At 43.2% G+C, this 20,781-nt stretch overlaps 1 protein-coding gene across 3 annotated transcripts; it reads right to left on the reverse strand.

Annotated features, from left to right (window-relative positions):
- Positions 1 to 2,034: 2,034 nt before the first annotated feature.
- LOC138915027 (zinc finger protein 709-like) lies at positions 2,035 to 19,928 on the reverse strand. Of its 3 annotated transcripts, none has more exons than XR_011440961.1 (5): positions 19,748 to 19,924; positions 7,040 to 7,166; positions 6,782 to 6,842; positions 3,903 to 6,388; positions 2,035 to 3,800 (listed from the first exon to the last, which is right to left on the reverse strand). XR_011440961.1 is itself a non-coding variant. In XM_005611919.4 (4 exons), the coding sequence occupies exons 1-4, from the start codon at positions 19,748 to 19,750 to the stop codon at positions 3,976 to 3,978; spliced, it is 2,604 nt and encodes an 867-aa protein (XP_005611976.3). In that variant the 5' UTR covers positions 19,751 to 19,928; the 3' UTR covers positions 2,035 to 3,975. The 3 variants fall into 3 exon arrangements, 1 of the variants encoding a protein (XP_005611976.3); XR_011440960.1 differs by having other exon boundaries at positions 3,893 to 6,388; positions 19,748 to 19,908; XM_005611919.4 differs by having other exon boundaries at positions 2,035 to 6,388; positions 19,748 to 19,928.
- Between the last annotated feature and the right edge of the window lie 853 nt (positions 19,929 to 20,781).

Genomic DNA, 20,781 nt, shown 5'->3' on the forward strand with positions numbered 1-20,781 from the left:
GAAATGTTAGGAATACTGCCATCAAAAGGTGAAAAAATCCCATCACCTCAGAAGAACAATTCTGTGGTGTCCATTTGAATGAAACCCTTCCAATTCATAAGTTCACACTTAAAAAAAAAAAGGGAAGAGATTCTGTTCCCTTCGCTTTTTTAAACCTTGATGCTGTTATTGCTCTTCCCCAATTTTCCACAACATGTGCTGGATCTCTAAGCATATAGAAAGGAAACCTGTGATCAGCTACCTGGGCTCCGGGGCTTTCTGGATCATTGAAATTAAAGACTCCCAGCCACTCCTGTGATGAAAAGATGTTGAAAATTTCCCATGTCTCCTCTTACACTCGATTAGGATGTTACTAAAAATCATACCCTCTCTCCCCAGCTCACTCAATTATTCCTGGGATGGTTGCCTCTAACCAGCCAGAGCTCTGTGTGCTGTTTCCACGGGGAGATCACAGTGGACTCGCAGAGATGTCACTCTACTCATACAACTCACTCAGGATGAGCTAGAACAGGGCAGGTGAAGGCAACTGTCTCTCTAAGTGGGAGGAACTCCATGGTTTACTGGGGTGCATGTTGCACACTCCAGTCTGTAGAGCAGCAAAACGAAAATGCCAAAAACGATAACATTTTAAATATTTGATGGTAATATAAAAATCCTCTCAAATGACATTAAAAACAAAAGACAACACAAATACCTGTGGCTTAGATCAATAGGAAGTCTCAAGTGCCAATAACAATAATAATGACATCCTCCCTCACTCCTACCCTCATAGAAAAGATATGAACACAACTCAGACTATTAGCTCAATGCTATTTTTTAATTTTCTGCAAAGGCCTTCCTTCTATTCTACAAAACAAAGCTTCACTGCATCCATCACTTCTGCTTTTCCACAAACATGGAAGTACCAGGACTGCCAGGACTTGTCTGTTTCATGCTCTGTATCCAGATCCCACTGTCTCAGCTCTGCTACAGTGTGTACACTGACTCCACGCTGCATGGCTTGTGAGGGACGCTGACGGTACCAGCAAGAGCACAGTCTCGGAGAAGGAAAGGCTTCAGAGTGGCACAGTGGTCGTATTTCCCTGGCTGGGTCTGCACTGTCTCACAATTTACCTAAACTCAAAGGCCTCAGCTGAGTTTAAAGGAGATATTGAAAATATTATGGAGGATGCTAAGAAGAGAAGTTATGTATTTCAATGAGGTACTTCACAGTAAACAGTGTGTAATTCACCATAGGAAACACATCGGTGTTTAGACTGTAAGTAGGAAAGGCAAAGCTGTTCCAGAGGACCAGGAGCTGGCTGCATCCACTGCAAGGCCAAGTCTTACTCTGCTGAAGAGAAAAGTGTCTGACAGCTTGGTCGTTAAAAGAACACAGTTTCCAAGACAAAACTAACAGTATTTTGTGACCATAGAGGTAAAAATGGTAAAGGATAAAAGTCCAAATCATAAATGACTCTTTTCCTTCTTCTTACTAAAATGACTCACTGGAACTTCTTAAAAATTAACTTACCTTCACTACATTCTTTTTGCCTTCTAGAAAACAATGATTCGCTTCACAAAAAAAAAAAAGTTTACAAGAGACAGAATTAAGTTTACCTTCTCACATCATTGAAGACAGAAAATAACCTGTCTCCTTGAATAGCAGTCCAACCCACAAACAGAGACCAAAATATTGTATGAAGTCCTTCGAGCACCATTACTGTTACACCTCATGGTCCTCTAGGGGTGGTCATTCTTAGTAGAATTCCTTACACCCCTCTCTGACGGCAGGTGCAATCCTGCGGGTCACTGGAAGAGGGCACTGAAGAAAAACATGGTGGTTACTTTTTGGATTAAAAATGAAAGAGAAATTATTTTCATGACAAAAATTATAACTGTAAAAGAATAAGAAATACAGGTTGCCTGATGAAGAAATCCCTGAATTGGTCCACACATGATAAAATTGACTCAAAATGTATGATTAAATGAAGAACATTGCAAAGTATATCTGAAAATCCATAATCAAAAATGGATATTAATAGTCAGTAAAAATGAAATCCACAATAATATTTATTAACATAGGATGGACTGGAACAGTTGATAAGAAATATCAATGAAACAACTAGAGAAGTGTTCATTTCACAAACAGATAGACGTAGTTTTATTGACATACACTCAAAGGTCATTGACAACACATCAAGGGAATACATTCAAGCCACAAGTAACAAGAAACACACAGTCTTCCCAACATGAGAAAGGTGATTGTTCTCACATGGAAGAACTGGGTCAAGGCAGCCACTGCACCAGAAGCAAAGAAACAAACTTGCAGGTGCTTCTTTTGATGCCCTATTGGAGATGTCAGGGTGAAGCAGGAAAATGCGCTCACTAGCACTATCAACAGCAAAGCTGTTTCCTATACACATCAGACCGTATTCAATTATCATCTAGAGAAAAGGGGAATCAGAGAATACTTCCACCCACAAAGGTCTGAATTAGCTTCCTGGTGGACACAAGAGGCCTTACAGAAAGATCCTAACTCCAATGGATCTTTGATGTGAAACTGGTGGAAAATGCATCTCTAACAAAACGGAAATCAACTAATTATTGGTGGTTTTCAAGATACTCTTGACAAGAAGGGGGAAGAATCCAGAAAAAGGGATGGAAGGTGGTGTCCTTGAAGCTCCTATGTAACTGTCTCCCTCCCTGTGTGGTGGCTCGAAAATCTGCCTAAGGCCTTGTGTGCTTCTGCCTTCCAGATCTCACACAAGTGAGGCCATTGGGGAATTCCAACAAGGAACCAGCTATGGGACGGATTCTTAAAGGTCTAGCTCTTCAGATTACCCTCACTGACATAATGCAGTACAGGGGTGATGTGTCCAGCTCTAGATTTTGTTGCCCTGCCACAGGCCTCTACTTAATTCAAAGTCTATTCACCAAATACCAGTCAGAAGGAAGGACAAACAGCAAAGGCACAAATGGGAAAATAAGAATTCACAGGAAGTACACTCTTGGATAAACTTGCCACGCATACATTTTTCCCAAGTGTTTAACAGTACAGAAAATAAAAACAGGCTGCTCCACCCACCACCCCCAGAAAGGAGCCTTCTCTGAAACATGTACAATATGTACAATGGATGAGGCACATGCAGGAACTGTAAATACAAGGCCACTAAGAAAATCACAACAAATACAAACTGTCATGCTTCAATACCCCCTTCACACAAAACAATTAAAACATTTAAAAAAAACTAAAGACAAAAAATTTACTGATTTAAGGGAAATGCACTACCTATGAATCTTATTTACTATTTATGCAGGATGACTAGCAGAATCATCTCACCTCAATATTCATTTCTGAAGTAATTAATAGAAATCCACAGTCTAATGTTGCACTTTAAGAAAGGCTTGACAAATAACATATTTACCACTTGGATAGCGACTCTTTCCTGTTGAAAGTTTTCTAGAACCTCATGTACAAATTAATTTCCATGAAGCTTTCTCATATGACTTACGTTTACATTTCCTTTTGGTGGGAGTTTCACATAGAAGGGTGTAGGCCAACTGAACTCTTTCTCATGCTCTCAACATTCAAGATGTTTTTATCCAATGAGTCCTTTCTGCCTTCAAGAAAGTGGCGGGTCCGGCCCCCTGGCCGAGTGGTGAAGTTTGCGCACTCTGCTGCAGGTGGCTCTGTGTTTCATTGGTTCGAATCCTGGGCGCGGACATTGCACTGCTTATCAGACCACGCTGAGGTGGCATCCCACATGCCACAACTGGAGGAACCCACAATGAGGAATATACAACTATGTACAGGTGGACTTTGGGGAGAAAAAGAAAAAAAATAAAATCTTTAAAAAAAAAAAAAAAGAAAGAAGTGGGATAAGAAAAGTCCCAAATTGTTTATATCTACCTGGTTTTACCTCTAGTGTGCGTTTGTGCATATCCTCAAACATTTGCATGAGAAATAAAGCTTTTCTCACTTTCCTCACATTCTTAGGCTTTCTCTCCAGTGTGACTTCTTAAATGGACTCGAAGATATTTGGAAGCAGTGAAGGCTTTATTGCATTCTTTACATTCATAGGGCTTCTCTCCATTGTGAGTTCTTTCATGTATTCGAAGAGAACTAGAAGAAGTGAATGCTTTACTGCAGTTTTTACATTCAAAGGGTTTCTCTCCAGTGTGAGTTCTTCCATGTCTTTGAAGACAACTGGAATAAGAGAATGTTTTATTGCAGATTTTACATTCATATGGTTTTCCTCTTGTGTGCGTTCTTTCATGTGTTGAACGAGAACTGGTAGAAATGAAGGCTTTACCACATATTTTACATTCAAAGGGTTTTTCTCCAGTGTGACGTCTTTCATGGACTCGAAGATATTTGGAAGCAGTGAAGGCTTTATTGCATTCTTTACATTCATAGGGCTTCTCTCCACTGTGAGTTCTTTCATGTATTCGAAGAGAACCGGAATAACTGAATGCTTTACTGCAGTTTTTACATTCAAAGGGTTTCTCTCCAGTGTGAGTTCTTACATGTCTTTGAAGAGAACTGGAAGAAGAGAATGCTTTAATGCATCTTTTACATTTGTAGGGTTTCTCTCCAGTATGAATTCTTTCATGTTTTTGAAGACAACTGGAAGAAACGAATGCTTTAATGCATCTTTTACATTCGTAGGGTTTCTCTCCAGTATGAATTCTTTCATGTTTTTGAAGACAACTGGAAGAAGTGAATGCTTTACTGCATGTTTTACATTCATAGGGTTTCTCTCCAGTATGAGTTCTTTCATGAAGTTGAAGAGAACTGGAAGAAGCGAATACTTTAATGCATCTTCTACATTTGTAGGGTTTCTCTCCAGTATGAATTCTTTCATGTTGTTGAAGACAACTGGAAGAAGCGAATGCTTTAATGCATCTTTTACATTCGTAGGGTTTCTCTCCAGTATGAATTCTTTCATGTTTTTGAAGACAACTGGAAGAAGTGAATGCTTTACTGCATGTTTTACATTCATAGGGTTTCTCTCCAGTATGAGTTCTTTCATGAACTTGAAGAGAACTGGAAGAAGCGAATGCTTTAATGCATCTTCTACATTTGTAGGGTTTCTCTCCAGTATGAATTCTTTCATGTTTTTGAAGACAACTGGAAGAAGCGAATGCTTTCATGCATCTTTTACATTCGTAGGGTTTCTCTCCAGTATGAATTCTTTCATGTTTTTGAAGACAACTGGAAGAAGTGAATGCTTTACTGCATGTTTTGCATTCATAGGGTTTCTCTCCAGTATGAGTTCTTTCATGAACTTGAAGAGAACTGGAAGAAGTGAATGCTTTACTGCACTTCTTACATTCATAGGGTTTCTCTCCAGTATGAATTCTTTCATGAAGTCGAAGATGACTGGAACAAGTAAATGCTTTACTGCATTTGTTACATTCATACGGTTTCTCTCCAGTATGAATTCTTTCATGTCTTTGAAGACAACTGGAAGAAGTGAAGGCTTTACTGCATGTTTTACATTCATAGGGTTTCTCTCCAGTATGAGTTCTTTCATGAAGTTGAAGAGAACTGGAAGAAGCGAATGCTTTAATGCATCTTCTACATTTGTAGGGTTTCTCTCCAGTATGAATTCTTTCATGTTGTTGAAGACAACTGGAAGAAGCGAATGCTTTAATGCATCTTTTACATTTGTAGGGTTTCTCTCCAGTATGAATTCTTTCATGTTTTTGAAGACAACTGGAAGAAGTGAATGCCTTACTGCATGTTTTACATTCATAGGGTTTCTCTCCAGTATGAGTTCTTTCATGAACTTGAAGAGAACTGGAAGAAGCGAATGCTTTAATGCATCTTCTACATTTGTAGGGTTTCTCTCCAGTATGAATTCTTTCATGTTTGTGAAGATGACCGGAAGAAGTGAATGCTTTACTGCATGTTTTACATTCATAGGGTTTCTCTCCAGTATGAATTCTTTCATGAAGTCGAAGATGACTGGAACAAGTAAATGCTTTACTGCATTTGTTACATTCATACGGTTTCTCTCCAGTATGAATTCTTTCATGTCTTTGAAGACAACTGGAAGAAGTGAAGGCTTTACTGCATGTTTTACATTCATAGGGTTTCTCTCCACTATGAGTTCTTTCATGTCTTTGAAGTAAACTGTGATAAGTGAAGGCTTTCCCACATTTCTTACATTGATATGGCTTCTCTCCATATTTTTGATACTCATATGTTTTATGTTCAGTGTGACATCTAACGTGCGTATTAAGGGATGAATGATGCATGAAGACTCTTCCACATGCACTGCATCCAAATGGTATAGCTCCTGTAGTTTTCTTGTTCAGACTGAGATTTGAAAGAAGGATGAAGTTTTCTCCACACTGACTATCCTCTTCACTTTCACAGAGTCTCCCTACCCTGTGCTTTCTGTCAAAATGACAAGGATATCGTTAATGATTTCTCTATTAATGACTTTATATTTCTTATGTTTATTATGATTGATAGGAAATGTTTATGTTTTCTCCCTTCTGTGAATTCTCTGTAATTAAATATACTGAATTTCCTGAAAGAGGACTTCACCCTTGTTATTTTCCAAACAATGATATTCATAGATAAGGTTCACTAATACTATTTCTAAGTGATATATTCTGCAAAAATTGAACCTCAACATCACATTTCAGAAAGTATGTTTGGTGAAAATTTTCTAAGAATAGCTAAATTTGAAACAAGGGTTATTTGTTTTGTTTCTTCTATTTTAGAACAATTTCTTAACATACAAGGATTCTCACATGAGACAGAGCTTTGTACTGTGTGACTCACCTTACTTTTCTCCCCTGGTCTTTGTACTGATCTTGAAGATCACAGTCTTCCCATGTTATTCCTGAAATGCAGACCCACAGAGTTTATTCCAAATATTAGACAAAAATTTCTAGATTCTAAGTCTATGCTAATCTATGGCCATTTCTACTTTATTTACTAACAACCTCCCCTTTCCACATCTACATCTTAGAACACGGACGATGGGCAAGAACCACTTGTTCTCTCACTGATGACGTGAAGGAATGTCCTCATTCTTACCTACTGAGGCCAGGTGTCTGAAGGTTTCCCACATCACATCTCTGTAGAGCTTCTTCTGTGAGGGATCCAGTAAAGCCCACTCCTCTGGGGTGAAGTTCACAGCCACGTCCTCAATGGCCACTGAGTCCTAAAACACCACAAATGTGTGTAGAGTAGGATACATGAGCCTGACAGCACTGGGGATCTACACTGCAATTCTAGGAAGGTTAGACGGGATTCTATTATCTCCAAACATTTATTCTATGTGTGATCATCACAAGCTCCCTCTTTTCTGTACACAATGCTCATCAATTTAACAATATTGTGAACACATGGAAATACACATTTTCACTGTGATCACATTCCATCCAATTTCTCTCTAAGAACAAGTTTCAGAACATGTTGGGAAATGACTCAAATGCTATACAAATGAAACAAATATCATTTGTGGACCAATGATTCTTCGTAAGAAAAGTTCTTTCATCTTCTTCCATATTACCCACAGGTTACAGCACTCCATGAGGCAGAGGGTGAAATCTATGGGATGTTTCAGTGAATAAAAACATAGTGCACAGGGCTGGCCCGGTGCTGCAGAAGTTAAGTTTATATGTTCTGCTTCTCGGCGGCCCGGGGTGCACCAGTTCGGATCCTGGGTGTGGACATGGCACCACTTGGCACGCACAGCTGTGGTACGCATTCCACATATAAAGTAGAGGAAGATGGGCACGGATGCTAGCTCAGGGCCAGGCTTCCTCAGCAAAAAGAGGAGGACTGGCAGTAGTAAGCTCAGGGCTAATCTGCCTCTAAAAAAAAAAAAAAAGGAAAAGAAAACATAGTGAAGAACTGGAAGCTTTTTGATCTGATCCAATCACCAAACTGAGAGTCCAGGAGGCCTGTGAAATCACACTTTCACCAAGCCCAGCTGCCCACATTGTCCTAAACTACTCCAGGCCATTACAGATGCAGCTGGCTGAATGTAAATATTCTCGTGGTGAAACACTGCTTTTCACTTCTGTAATATCTATCATAGACTCAGTTCTACCTTTCTCACTCTGGATGATTTGATGGGGCTGGAATTATTATGAACTGAGAGCTCAGGCACAAGGAGGAAGCCATGAAAACTTAGACCAGAAGATCACTATACTTATGCTCCTGAAAGCTACTTCTCACCAATTTTAGCACACATTGTGAGATAATAAAGTGCCACAAGAGCTCCTTCTGGTCAAATGCTAACCGTGTACCAGAGCTTTGCTCCTTTGAGGAGTAGGTTAAGAGCTGCAGATTGTGGCCGGCCCCGTGGCTGAGTGGTGAAGTTCGCGTACTCCACTTTGGAAACCCAGGGTTTCGCTGGTGTGGATCCTGGGTGTGGACATGGCACTGCTCATTAGGCCATGCTGAGGCGGAATCCCACACAGCACAACCAGAGGCACTCACAACTACAATATACGACTACGTATTGGGGGATCTGGGGAGAAAAAGCAGAAAAAAAACCCACAGGTAGATTGGCAGCCATTGTTAGCTCAGGTGCAAATCTTTAGAAAAAAAAAATCAAAAGAGCTGCAGATTGCAAGGGAGATCCTTGAAGTACACATTGGTTTGATGTTAAATTTGCCCACGATTATAAAATACATGAAGGATTTAACAGTGGTTTCCTCCAAAACAACATAAAATTTCCTTTGCCAAACTTCAAGAGGAAGTGTTTCCTGACCAGCCACACTGGATGATGCCCTGCCGACTTCTGATCCTGCGCCTAAGGAGCTTAGAAACTGTCATTCTTGATCTCACAAGAAGAAAATGGACAAACTTGACATGAACAACCCTTCTTAGATCCAGGAGAGCCTTGAGGTCGCAGGACAAACCAGAGTCTCCAAACTTGGGAAAGACAAAAAAAAAAAGATGGCATTTTGAAATATGCCCCACATATTCTGTTCTTAATAAGGCCTGATCTAAAGAAAAAAAAAAAATCTATTTCCCCAGAGTCTAATGCAAGGGCAAAAATAACAAAAAAGACAGAACACAATTTCCACGAAGCCTAGGACAAGCCTCTGTAAATGAAGGCTCAAAATACAGATAATGGGAATACTTCAAGGAAAAGAGACAGAAGAAAACATCAAGTAATAATCACCAAATTACTCTAAAATTTATGATAGCCAGCACACTGTCCATCCAGGAAGCTCACGGAACACTAAACATGATAAAGTACAAAAGTGCACACCCAAGGGTATCACACTGAAACTAGAGAAACATCACAGACAGACAATGTGCGGAAAAGTACCAGAGAAGAAACACACCTTCGACAGAAAGAAACAAAGATTTGAATTAAATTGGACCACTTCTCTAAAACCATACAACAACAGCAGAGGAGACTGAAAGAATTAAAGAGTTGAAAATAAAACTCACTTTCCTAGAATTTGGTCAAGGAAATTTATCCTTCAGTACAAAGAAGAAATAAGGACGTTCTGAGACAAAATTTGAGGAAATTTGTCCCAAGTACACATACTTAGAATGAAATTGTTGGAAAGTTTATCAGAAAGAATGTAAATGATAAAGGTAGGGGATTAGAAGAAGATAAGATGAGGGGACATATCTTTTATGTTTCTTATAATTAATACAACAGATAACACTTTATTTAAACTACTGTCAGGAAGAATGAACTTGGTAATGAGAAGCTAATGGACAAGAGACATAAATGACAGCAATGTCACAAGACACAGGGAAAGGAAAATTGGGGACAGTGTGTTAAGAGGTACTTGCACACAGTGAAGTGGCACAGTGTTACTTGGAAGAGGGGTGGGTTAGTTGTAAATGTATGCTGCAATCTCAAGGGCAACAACAAAAATGTGTCTTTTAAAAAATGTGTAACTGATATGCTAAGAGAGGGGAAAAAAAGAATTACAGGAAATGCTCAATTTTAACCAGAGAAGGTGGCAAAAAGGTAGAAGACAAAAACAAACAAGGGTAAAAATGGAAAAACTAAAATTTTGGTAAATATTAATCCAACTGAATCATTAACCTCTTTAATCATCAATGGTCTCATTACAACTGAAAGACACAGTAATAGAGTTCAAAAAATTCCACTGTATGCTGTCTACAAGAAACCCACTCTAAGTATAAAATCAAAGAGAGATGAAGGGTAAAGGGATGGAGAAAAACAGACCATGCCAACACGAGTCCAAAGGAAGCGGCCAGAGGAATAGACATCATAGACAATGCAGATTTCAAAATGAGGAAAATGCCGAGATAGAGGCGCAGCAGGTACGGATAAAGGGGCCTATTCTCTGAGAAGGCACAGCAACGCTGCATGTGTACCTGCCTAACAACAGAGGGGCAACACACCTCAGGGAGGAACTGACCGAATGCAGGAGAAAGAGACAAATCCAGTACCACAGCTGTAGAAGTCAACACCCCCTCATCCGGAATTAGAAATCTCAGTAGGCAGGAAGTGAGGAAGGACAGAGGTGCAATGAACAGCACTGCGAAACTGCTGGGTTTCATTGTAATCTGCGGAATACTTCACAGAACAGCAGAATACACATTCTTCTCAGGTTCATACGGAACATTCACCAAAACAAAGCACACCCTGGGACATAAAGCACACCTTAACAAATTTGAAAGAACAGAAATCATACAAAATAGGCTCCCATACCACCTAGGCATTCCTCTAGAAGGCAATACCAGCAATAGTGGAAAAACCCCTAATGTGTGGTGATTCAAAAATACACTTCTTAATAATACATAGTATGAAACTAGAAGTCTCAAGAAAAACTAAAAATTATTTTGAATTAAAAACATGAAAACACAACATAGCAAATGTTCTTGGATGTAGCGAAAGCAGTATCCAGGGGGAAATTCATGCCATCAAACAAATACACTGGAAAAATCAAAGATCTCTAATCACTCATGCAAGCATGCACCTTAGCAAAGAATAAAAAGAAGAGCAAGTTAAACCCACAGCAAGCACAATAAAAGAAATAATAAAATAAGAAAGGAAGTGAATGTCATTGTGGGAAATCAATGGAGAAAATGAAAAAAGCTGCTTGTTTCACAAGACCAACAAAATTGAGAAATATGCACTCAAGATAACAAAGAGAAGAGAGGGACGACAGAAATTAGTAATATCAGAAAGGAAAGGAGGGGAAATGAACATAAAATAAGATTTGAGAAAATGCAATATCTATTTATGATAAACCAGTAACAGAGGAGAACTTCCACTTCTTGAGAAAGAACACCTTCACAAATCCTGTAGCTGAATTCTCGGGGTTTGTTTCATATGATATGACTGTCTTTATGCAACAACTGGAAGAACTCACAATGACAGAAACGACTCCTGGGACTAATAAGAGAGTACAGCAAGTTTGCTTTCCTTCTAGACCCACAGGAATAGAGTCAACTGATCTTTGACAAAGAAGGAAAGGAGATTCAAATGAAAAAGAAAGTATTTTAAACAAACAGTGGGAGAACTAATGGATATCCACGTGCAAATACACACACACAAAACAAATGGAGACAGGCCTCACACTTTTCATGAAAATTAAGTCAAAACACATCACAGATCTAAATGTAAATTGCCAAAGGAATAAGCTCCTACGAGATAACACAGAAGAAAGTCTGGATGACCTTGTGTTTCTTGATGAATTTTCACATAGAAAACCAAAAAGCAAGGGCCACAAAAGAAAAAACCAAAAACTTTACAATTTTAAGTCAAACAAAAAACTCCTCCTCTGAAAAAGATGGAGTAAAGAGAAGATCAACAAATTCAGAGTAAGAGAAAATCTCTGTAAAACATTTATTGGATAAATGGTTGGTATCTGAAATATGCAAAGTATTCTTAAACTGTAATAGTAAGAGGAAAAACATGAAATTAAAAAATGGGCAAAAGATCTGCAGACAGCTCACTGAAGGAGAGATCTAGATGGGAAATAAGCAATATGAAACATGCTCCACATCAAATGTCATTAGGAAATTGCAAAGAAAACAACAGTGGGCAGCACTAAACACTTATGAAATGGGTAAAAGTCAAAATATTCAGAACAGCAAATATCAGTGAAGATGCAAAGCTACAGGGAATCCTAGTTCATCGCGGGTGGAAATGGGATTTGGAACACCCACACTGCAAGACCCGAACCTCCTTTCAGAATAAGACACACTGTCACTACACAGAGTAAGAGACAGCAATCACGCTCCGTGGTATTTTCCCAAATGAGCTGAAACCTTATGTTCGCACAAAGCCTACATAAGAATGTTTAGAAGCACTTTATTCATAATTGGCAAGAGTTAGAATTTTCAACAAGATGTCCTTCAAGTATCGAACAGTCAATCAGTGGTGCATCCAAACAATGAAACACCGTCCAATGATAAAAAGAAGTGAGGTATCAAGCCATGGAAACACACGGAGGAACCTTAAAAGACAGTTCTTAAGTAAAGAAGCCAATGTGACAAGGCTATGTAGTGTATGATTCCAAGTATATGACATTCTGGAAAAGACAAAAGTATGAGGCACTAGAAAGATCTTTACTTGTGAAGGATTTGGAGGTTGGAGGGAGGGATGAGTCAATAGGTGGAGAACAGGGGAGTTTCAGGGAAGTGAAACTACACTCCATGATACAGAAATGATGCGTCCACGTCATTACACATTTGCAAAAACTCACACAGTGTGTAACACACAGAGTCAATGCTAATGTGCACCGTGCACTTTAACGCGTCCACATGGGCTTGGAAATTCTATGAAATGTACCACAGCGATACCCGATGTGAAAAAGTGTAAACTGTGCAGATGCAGAGAGAAGGGTTATATGGAAATGCTAAATTCTAATCAATTTTTCTGTAAACCTAAAACTGCTCTAAAAAAATGCAGTCTTTTAAAAAAAGGATGAAGACAGACATTACAAGTCAGCCCTTTTTGACTGAAACAGGACACCTCTCATTCAACTGACTTCAAGTTATTCCTTTTTCAAGATTGGCCCTGAGCTAACATCTGTTGCCAATCTCTTCTTCTTCTTCTTCTCCCAAAAGCCCCCAATACACAGTTGTATCTTCTAGTCGTAGGTCCTTCTAGTTGTGCAACAACTTCAACATATTTCAATAAGCCAGTCTGTGCTCTAGGAGCCTGAGACCCACGGGGAGGGGAAACTTCCATCGAATGCCTTGTTGGGGAGCACAGCACTGGATCCTGTGAGAAGTGTCATGGTCACTGTGAGTAGTGGCAGAACCCCAAGGTGGATGACGAGTGTCCTGGTGTTGTAGACCTATTAGTGTACATATAAGGGTGACTTCTGAGTTCTATTTTGGGGATCTCTGAGTCAAGAGATTTCCAGAATTCTTTTACCACAAAGGGGCAAGACAACTGCTTGCTTTATAGAGTTTCAGGTGCCTGGGCTTAAGTTGGGTTGAATTAATCTCTTCACTGGGCCAAACTCAGACTGTGGTTGGTCCACTATAACCCAGAGGGTCGGGATCTTTGCTGCGACAGGTACAGGGCTGGGAGCAGCAGGAGAGTGACTTAGGGGCCCTGGGGAGCCCTCTGGAATCTTGCTTCCTACTGGCTACACTTTCCTGTCTCTTCTTTCTCTCTGAAATAATTGCTCTTGAAGGAGTGACCATCGGATGGGCTCAGCTCAGTGACAGGGTATAATCATCCTCATAAGTGCAGACTCCCCCTGATGTCAAGGCCACTCCAGCCTCAGTCTCTCCTTCACTCTCAACACACAGACAGATGCCACCCAAGACACTGACAGAACATCACATTAAGGAGGGCCAGATTCCCAGACTCCTGCCCACAGAGGACAGGAATTTCCAAAACTGCCAAGTCAGTGTCCTCTGCAGTTAGAACCCGGGCTTGGTGGGGTCAACAGTGCAACACAGGGCAGCACGGCGCCCAGGAGGAGCTGCCCAGCAAGCAGCAGCCCACAGTGCAGGAGCCTCCAGGCTTTCTCATGAGCCCGTCCAGGCAAGAAGGCCCAGGGGAAAGGGAGAGTGAGGCTTAAGTGTTCAGTCATCAAACATCATCAGCATCAAATCCTGGCAACTCATTAGAAGAACAAACCTGAGGGACAAAAATAGGCATTCGCACTGGCTCGTTTTTATATAAAGAAACACCAACAGGATGATGAAGCAGTGAGCAAAACTGGTCAGTCAAGAGTGGCTGGAGTAAGAGCAGGAGTGGGGCAGGACATGTGGGCAGGAAGTTGTCTTAAGTTACTGTCCTCTCTTACAAATTTTTTAAACATTCCCATGCAGGGAGCAGCCCGGTGGCCCAGTGCTTAAGTGCTCACGTTCCGCTACAGTGGCCTGGGGTTCGCCGCTTCGGAACCCAGGTGCAGACATGGCACCGTCTGTCACGGCATGCTGTGGTAGGCGTCCCACATAAAAGTGTAAGGAGATGGGCACAGACGTTAGCTCAGGGCCAGCCCTCCTCAGCGAAAAGAGGAGGATTGGCAGCAGTTAGCTCAGGGCTAATCTTCCTCAAAAAAAGAAAAAACATTCCCATGTATTCTTCACTTGAAATAAGGGCAGACAGGGGCAGGCCCAGTGGCATAGCAGTGCAGTCCACATGCTCCGCTTTGGCGGCCTGGGGTTCGCCAGTTTGGATCCTGGTCATGGACCTATGCACCGCTTGTGAAGCCATGCTGTGGCAGGCGACCCACATATAAAAGAGAGGAAGATGGGCACAGATGTGAGCTCAGGCCCATCTTCCTCAAAAATAAAATAAGGAGAGACATTTATATATGCCATATTTTCCTATGTTTGATCATTACTTTTAAATAACTTTTACTTTTAACATTTCTACGTAGGAAATCACTCCAAGATTTAATTCTTTAAACGCTAATGGACATAAAACTGTACACCATAAAAGATTTACCAATCTCTTTCTAACAAAAAAGACAAGGGGCATTCTTGTTTCTGCCTCCGCTATATTTACCCTGGGAATATTTTTAGGAAGGAGTAGCATATTACACTACCTTAGGGGTCTGCAAGTAAGCCCTGAAATAAACTAGGAATTCCAAAGATTTACACAAGCTCTGACCTGATTCCTCATATCAATGAAAAGAGAAATTCAAGTGCCTTTTCCCACATCCATTAAAATAGAATTCAGGGGCTGGCCTGGTGGCATAGCGGTTAAGTTCAATTTGCTCTGATTCAGTGGTCTGGGGTTCGCATGTTTGGATCTCAGGTGTGGACCCAGCACCCCTCATCAAGCCAGGCTGTGGCAGCATCCCACATAAAATGGAGGAAGATGGGCACAGATGTTACCTCAGCGACAATCTTCCTCACACACACACACAAACAATAAGAAAATAAATAAAATTCATTTGCCTTAGGAATAGTACAGCCTTTTAAATGTCAAAGTTCTCTAGGGACATGGACACACAAAACTGACACAAACCTGGAAAATGCACCTGACAAATAAAAATGGCAAGTAATAGGAGATATTGGAGTATACGAGGAAGCCATTTTGGGTGAACCTAATTCGGCCTGACCTTGTCTTTCCAAAAGGGCCTGATTGTGGCCGTTGAGCATGCATTGTACATCTGCTTTAGATATTCCCCATGGCAAGAACAAAGGCCCTTGAGATAAAGGTGCAACTTCTCTTACCCTCCCAACGTTGGCATTTCTTTAAGGATTAAGCATCTTTCCTTAGACTAGGAACTGATTGCTTCTGGTGCCCGCCTGTGACCACCCGGCTCAAGACAATAGACTTGCTCCCTGCTACGCCCACCGCCTGTGACCACCCAGCTCAAGACAATAGACTTGCCTCGTGCTACACCCTCCGGAGATAGCAGACCACTACCTTCTGTGTCCATCAAGCGCTGTGCCGACAGGGCAATCTTGTGACTATTGCGGGAGGGACATTTCAATCATATGTGAAACACCCTCTTTGAGGGTATATAACCACCCTGTGTACCCCTACTTCTTTGGAGTGCTCTGTTCCTTTGTGGAAAGGTTCTCCCGGGTTATAACCCTCAGATTTCAGCTCAGAATAAACTCACCCAAATTTTCATTTATAGATTGTTTTTTATCGTCGACACACCTGAGAACTGAAATACACCCATCTCACCTCTTGAGGTTCTCTTGTCTAAATGGAAGAAAATTGTTTCCACAATTGTCTTGCCTTGCTCACATTGTATCTCTGACATTACATTTCCAAAGCCAAGTGCAAATGGAAACTAGAATCAGAGGATTGCAATCTTCAACTGATCAAGCAATCCGAGGACAGAACCAGGAATATTCCAATCAGCTCATAGAAGCAGCCTGCTGGCCTGCAGCTCACAAGGAAACCCACACTCAGAAAGGGACCATATTCCCAGACTTGAGGTGTAGACTCACCCCACTGAGGCAGAACCTCTGGAGAGGGTCAGTCCCTGGGGAAGGAGGGTGGGGACCCCTGAGCAGCCACAGAAATGAACTCTGGGAGCTCCACACACCCTGCCTCTCCTGTGAGCATGGAAGCACTGCCTCCCCCAGGCTCCCACTCTCACACATGGGGAAACTCTCAGCAGGATTCAGTTTAAGCTTCTGACCCACATGAACTCGAAATTCATGAACCCTTTGTCCACAGGATGGAACACCTGATCTTCACAGACTTCCTCACTGTGCAGATTACACTCTCAGTGCACCTACAGTGTGGGTGCAAAACTCAAACAATGTCTAAAATGTCCAGGCCTAAGGAACCAGAACCACAACCTCAGACAGGGCATCACTCCCCACCCCATGAGCACGTGCGCCCCCAGCTGTCCAGGGCTCTGCAGCTCCTCTCAGGAGAAAGGCTCCTTCCATGGGGGTGTGAGCAGGAGGACACCTGCAGGGGGAGGCTCCCCAGGAAGGACAGCTGGGCCTGCAAGGCCTTCCCTCTGCAGGGTCAAGGGGGCCTCAGCTTGAGTCTTGGACTGAGGGCCTCTGCTCCCCACTGGAGATGCTCTGCAACATCATTGTTATTTTAAATCAAACAAGCCCAGTGTTGGAATAATCCAACAAAATCACTTAAACCCAGTCCTTCCATGGAAAATAAGGAAGAAAAGTATAAGGTATTTCTATCACTTCAACTAGAAAACCTCAAATATCTATTCCATTCAGCAAAATAATGTCAGTTGATTATTACTGTTAACTGAGGGAGGGCTCGCCACCTGATGCGCACAGAAGCTGAGACCACGGCACACCAGGCTTTGAAAAAAGGAACGGTTGATCCATTGGCAAGGATACAGGAGGACAGGCTCTCGACTCCGTCTCCCTCATCCAAAGCGTGGGCTGAGGCTTAAGGGAGCAGGGAGGGCCGGCTGGGATGCAAAGACCTGGCAGGGTGAGGCCTGACTTGCAGATCAAAACTCTCTCTTCCGCACAGGCTCCCGGCTGGCTGCCTCCTGTGACAAAGAGCTTTAAGGTCCTGTTGTTAAGATGGGGTTAGGGATGGGCGGCTGGCAGGAAACACAGCATAAACAAGGGTGAAGTTGTCATGCAGATTCAACTCCTTGCCTTCTCCACTGATAGAGTTTCTAGAGATCTAGAGTCATCCTGCCCTCCCTGGCACACAGAGGGAGGCACCCTGACAAAGGGACGTCTCTCTTAGAATGTAAATTTCCCTTACAAAAGAGTAACTTCTAGGTTTCTGAGATTTGCCCGTGTCTGCTGTTTTTTTAATAATCACCAGCTCAAAATAGCACTTATGCCAAAGACGCACGCTTTGGGATGACAACTCTGTTCCTGGTCCTGTGGTGACATTATTTCCATCACAAGACATCACACTTGAACGCTTGTGGTCAGCATGTCTAAGCCCTGGAATTTCATTTGAAAACATCCAAAAGTAAAGAACAGATCTCAGAAACTTACTACACATGCTCAGGTGAAGACAGAGTGAAACAAGTATTCTTAACAAATGGAACGTAACAAACAAATATTATATTTTTCCTGAAATTCACCTCTTTGGTGCCTGTTTGGAACTATTTTATAGTGTCTTCCAAGGTGTGTTCAGTAAATGTATTTACCCTTATTGAAAAACCGAGACTTAAATAAGTGAATAATTTTTTCTCATTCACAAATGGGGGGTGGGCGGATGCCAATGGGACCGATCACCCACGACATTTTTTCAACTGGAACCTCCACCCAAAGCACTTCCCATGGGATGTCTGGGCCCAGAGGATCCTTGGGGAGAGGCACAAGGATTTCCTGTAGTGAGGTTCCAGATGATTATTCTCTGCTTTCCTCTCATGTACAATATCTACATGATGAGGATCCAGGCTGCCCCAGGGAAAGAAGCCCAAGGCGTCCTGCCCTGCATACCAATCTGCATCATCCTCGGGAAGCACAGGACATCCTGACCTGATCCCAGCTGATTCTTATCTAAAGGTACAAGACCACCCAATAACCAAACCCACCTGCACCAGCCATTTTAATGACTTTTTTGTTTTGGAAGATTAGCCCTGAGCTAACACCTGCTGCCAATCCTCCTGTTTTTTGCTGAGGAACACTGGCCCTGAGCTAACATCTGTGCCCATCATTCTCTACTTTATATGTGGGATGCTGCCACAGCATGGCTTGCCAAGTGGTGCCATGTCTGCACCTGGATCCAAACAAGCAAACCCTGCGCCCCCGAAGCAGAACGTGAGAACTTAACTGCTGCGCCACCGGCCGGCCCCACAACTTTTTCACACGATCTTTCCTTTGTCTTGTAAAGAAATAACTCACATACCTATGCCTTATAAGTTTAGCCCTGCCCTCAATCCATTGCAGCTCTTCCTGCCCATGGGTCCTGTCCACACGCTGTTTTCTGAATGAAGGAGCACTACTGCCAGACCTTGAGAGTCCAAGGAATCTTTCTTTCGACTTCTCTGCTCCCGGAGGCCGCATCACACAGACAAATCTAATCTTTAACATAGAACCATCCTGGGCCCCCGGGTGGCCCAGTGGTTAAATTCACGTGCTCCGCTTCAGTGGCCCAGGGTTTCGACAGTTCGAATCCTGGGTGCAGACATGGCACCACTCATCAGGCCATGCTGAGGCGGCGTCCCACATGTCACAACTACAAGGACTCACAACTAAAATATACAAATATGTGGGGGGTGGAGCTTTGGGTAGAAAAAGGAAAAAAAAATCTTACAGAAAAAAAAAAAAATAGAGCCATCCAGGGCTCTGGGGGATAATGATAAACGGTTAACATATTGGGTCTGGTTGAAACGCGCCATGGAGGACCAAGTGTTGATAAGGATCCTGTGAATCAAAGAGGGGAAGTGGCTTTGGGAGGGCGGGGAGGCATCTGAAAATTTACGGATTTACTGTCTGTCCCAGGAAGAGCAGCCTGTGGGGAAAGGACTGTGGATTTGAGACCCGGCTCCCCGAATACATGGAAAATTCAGAGAAAACAGGTGCCCCCTGCGGAGAAAGGAGGCCCTGGGGACCCACAGACCGCAGCCCCTCCGCGCACGGAACCCGGAGACCGAGGCCCGACTGTCCTGCGGGCCCTCCGGCGGGCCCCGCACCTTCTGGGACACGCGGGGCTGCGGGCGCACAGCGGCCCAGAGACGCTCCGGCCCAAGTCGCCGCGCGCAGGGACCACAGGACGCCCGGGGCCCGGCTGCCGGCCCCGCCCCCACGCTGCGGCCGGAGAGGCCTGAGAGCCCAGCGGCGACACCGCGGACTCGGGGCCGCAGATCCCGGAAGGGACCGCGAGAGGCCGGGCCCGCCCCGCCGCTTCCCACCAGCCCCGCCTGCCGTGTCCTCGCCCTGGGGCCGCACACTCACCATTTCCAGGGCTCCTGGGTCCTCCTGAGTCCTTCCTACGACCCCCACGGCCAGTGCAGGTCACAGTGCGACAGAGGCTCTGACAGAGCCACCACCACACTTACGGCAGAAGACAGCTCACCCGCAGCGCGGCAGCAGCCGGAAGCCACCTTCACAGGAAGTCCAGCGCACGGCCCCACCCTCCTGCCCCAGAGCCTCCCCTGATTGGACGATCCCAAACGCCCCGCCGCCTCATGCCAGAGTGACAGCAGGGGGGAGGCTGCAGGGTTCAGCCAAACCCGCCTAGGCTGCCGGCTGGAACCAGACTCACCTGGCACGTTTGCATTTAAACGGAACTTTTTCTGGCCTGGGGCTGCCTCTATTGTTTCCACCTTTGTGAACTCAGGAGTCCAGGTGTGCAGGGGGAAGTACTGACTGAGTTTCAAATGGCGCAAGTACAGACTGATGCAGGCTCGGTGAGCAGAGGAGTCCGAAGAAGGATTTCTCATACTCTGAAGGTCTAGCAGCAGTGCTCTTTTATTCAGAGAATAGTATGGAATAGCATGGCGACAGGGCCCTTGGACAGTAAAGAGCTGCTGCCTGGGGACAGGACCCACGGGCAGCAAGAGCTGCTGCAGTATGTTGAGGGTTGGAGCTAAACTTAAGGTGAATTATCTCTTTACAAGACAAAGGAAAGAATATGTAAACAAACGTCATTAAAATGATGTCAGTGCAGGTGGGGTCTGGTTATTGGGTCCTATAACTTTAGATAAGAATCAGACGGGATTAAGTCAGGATGTCCTGTGCTTCCCGGAGGATGTTGATGGTGGGGGGAGTCAGCTACATGAGGTTACCAGACAAGCACAATAAACAACACTTAAGTCCTTGCCGTCCCCGTTAAGAGTTTCTAGAGGTAAGGTCATCCCCGCTTCCTCCTGGTGCAGAGAAGGAGAAGCCCCCACAGATGGAGACTTCCTTCACAAATGCAAATATCTTCATCAAAGGGCAAGCAAATTCCACTCCTCAGAGCCTCCTTCCCTTCTGCAGTGTTTTTA

Source organism: Equus caballus, chromosome 7 (assembly GCF_041296265.1).
Source record: "Equus caballus isolate H_3958 breed thoroughbred chromosome 7, TB-T2T, whole genome shotgun sequence".
Lineage (NCBI taxonomy): Eukaryota > Metazoa > Chordata > Mammalia > Perissodactyla > Equidae > Equus > Equus caballus.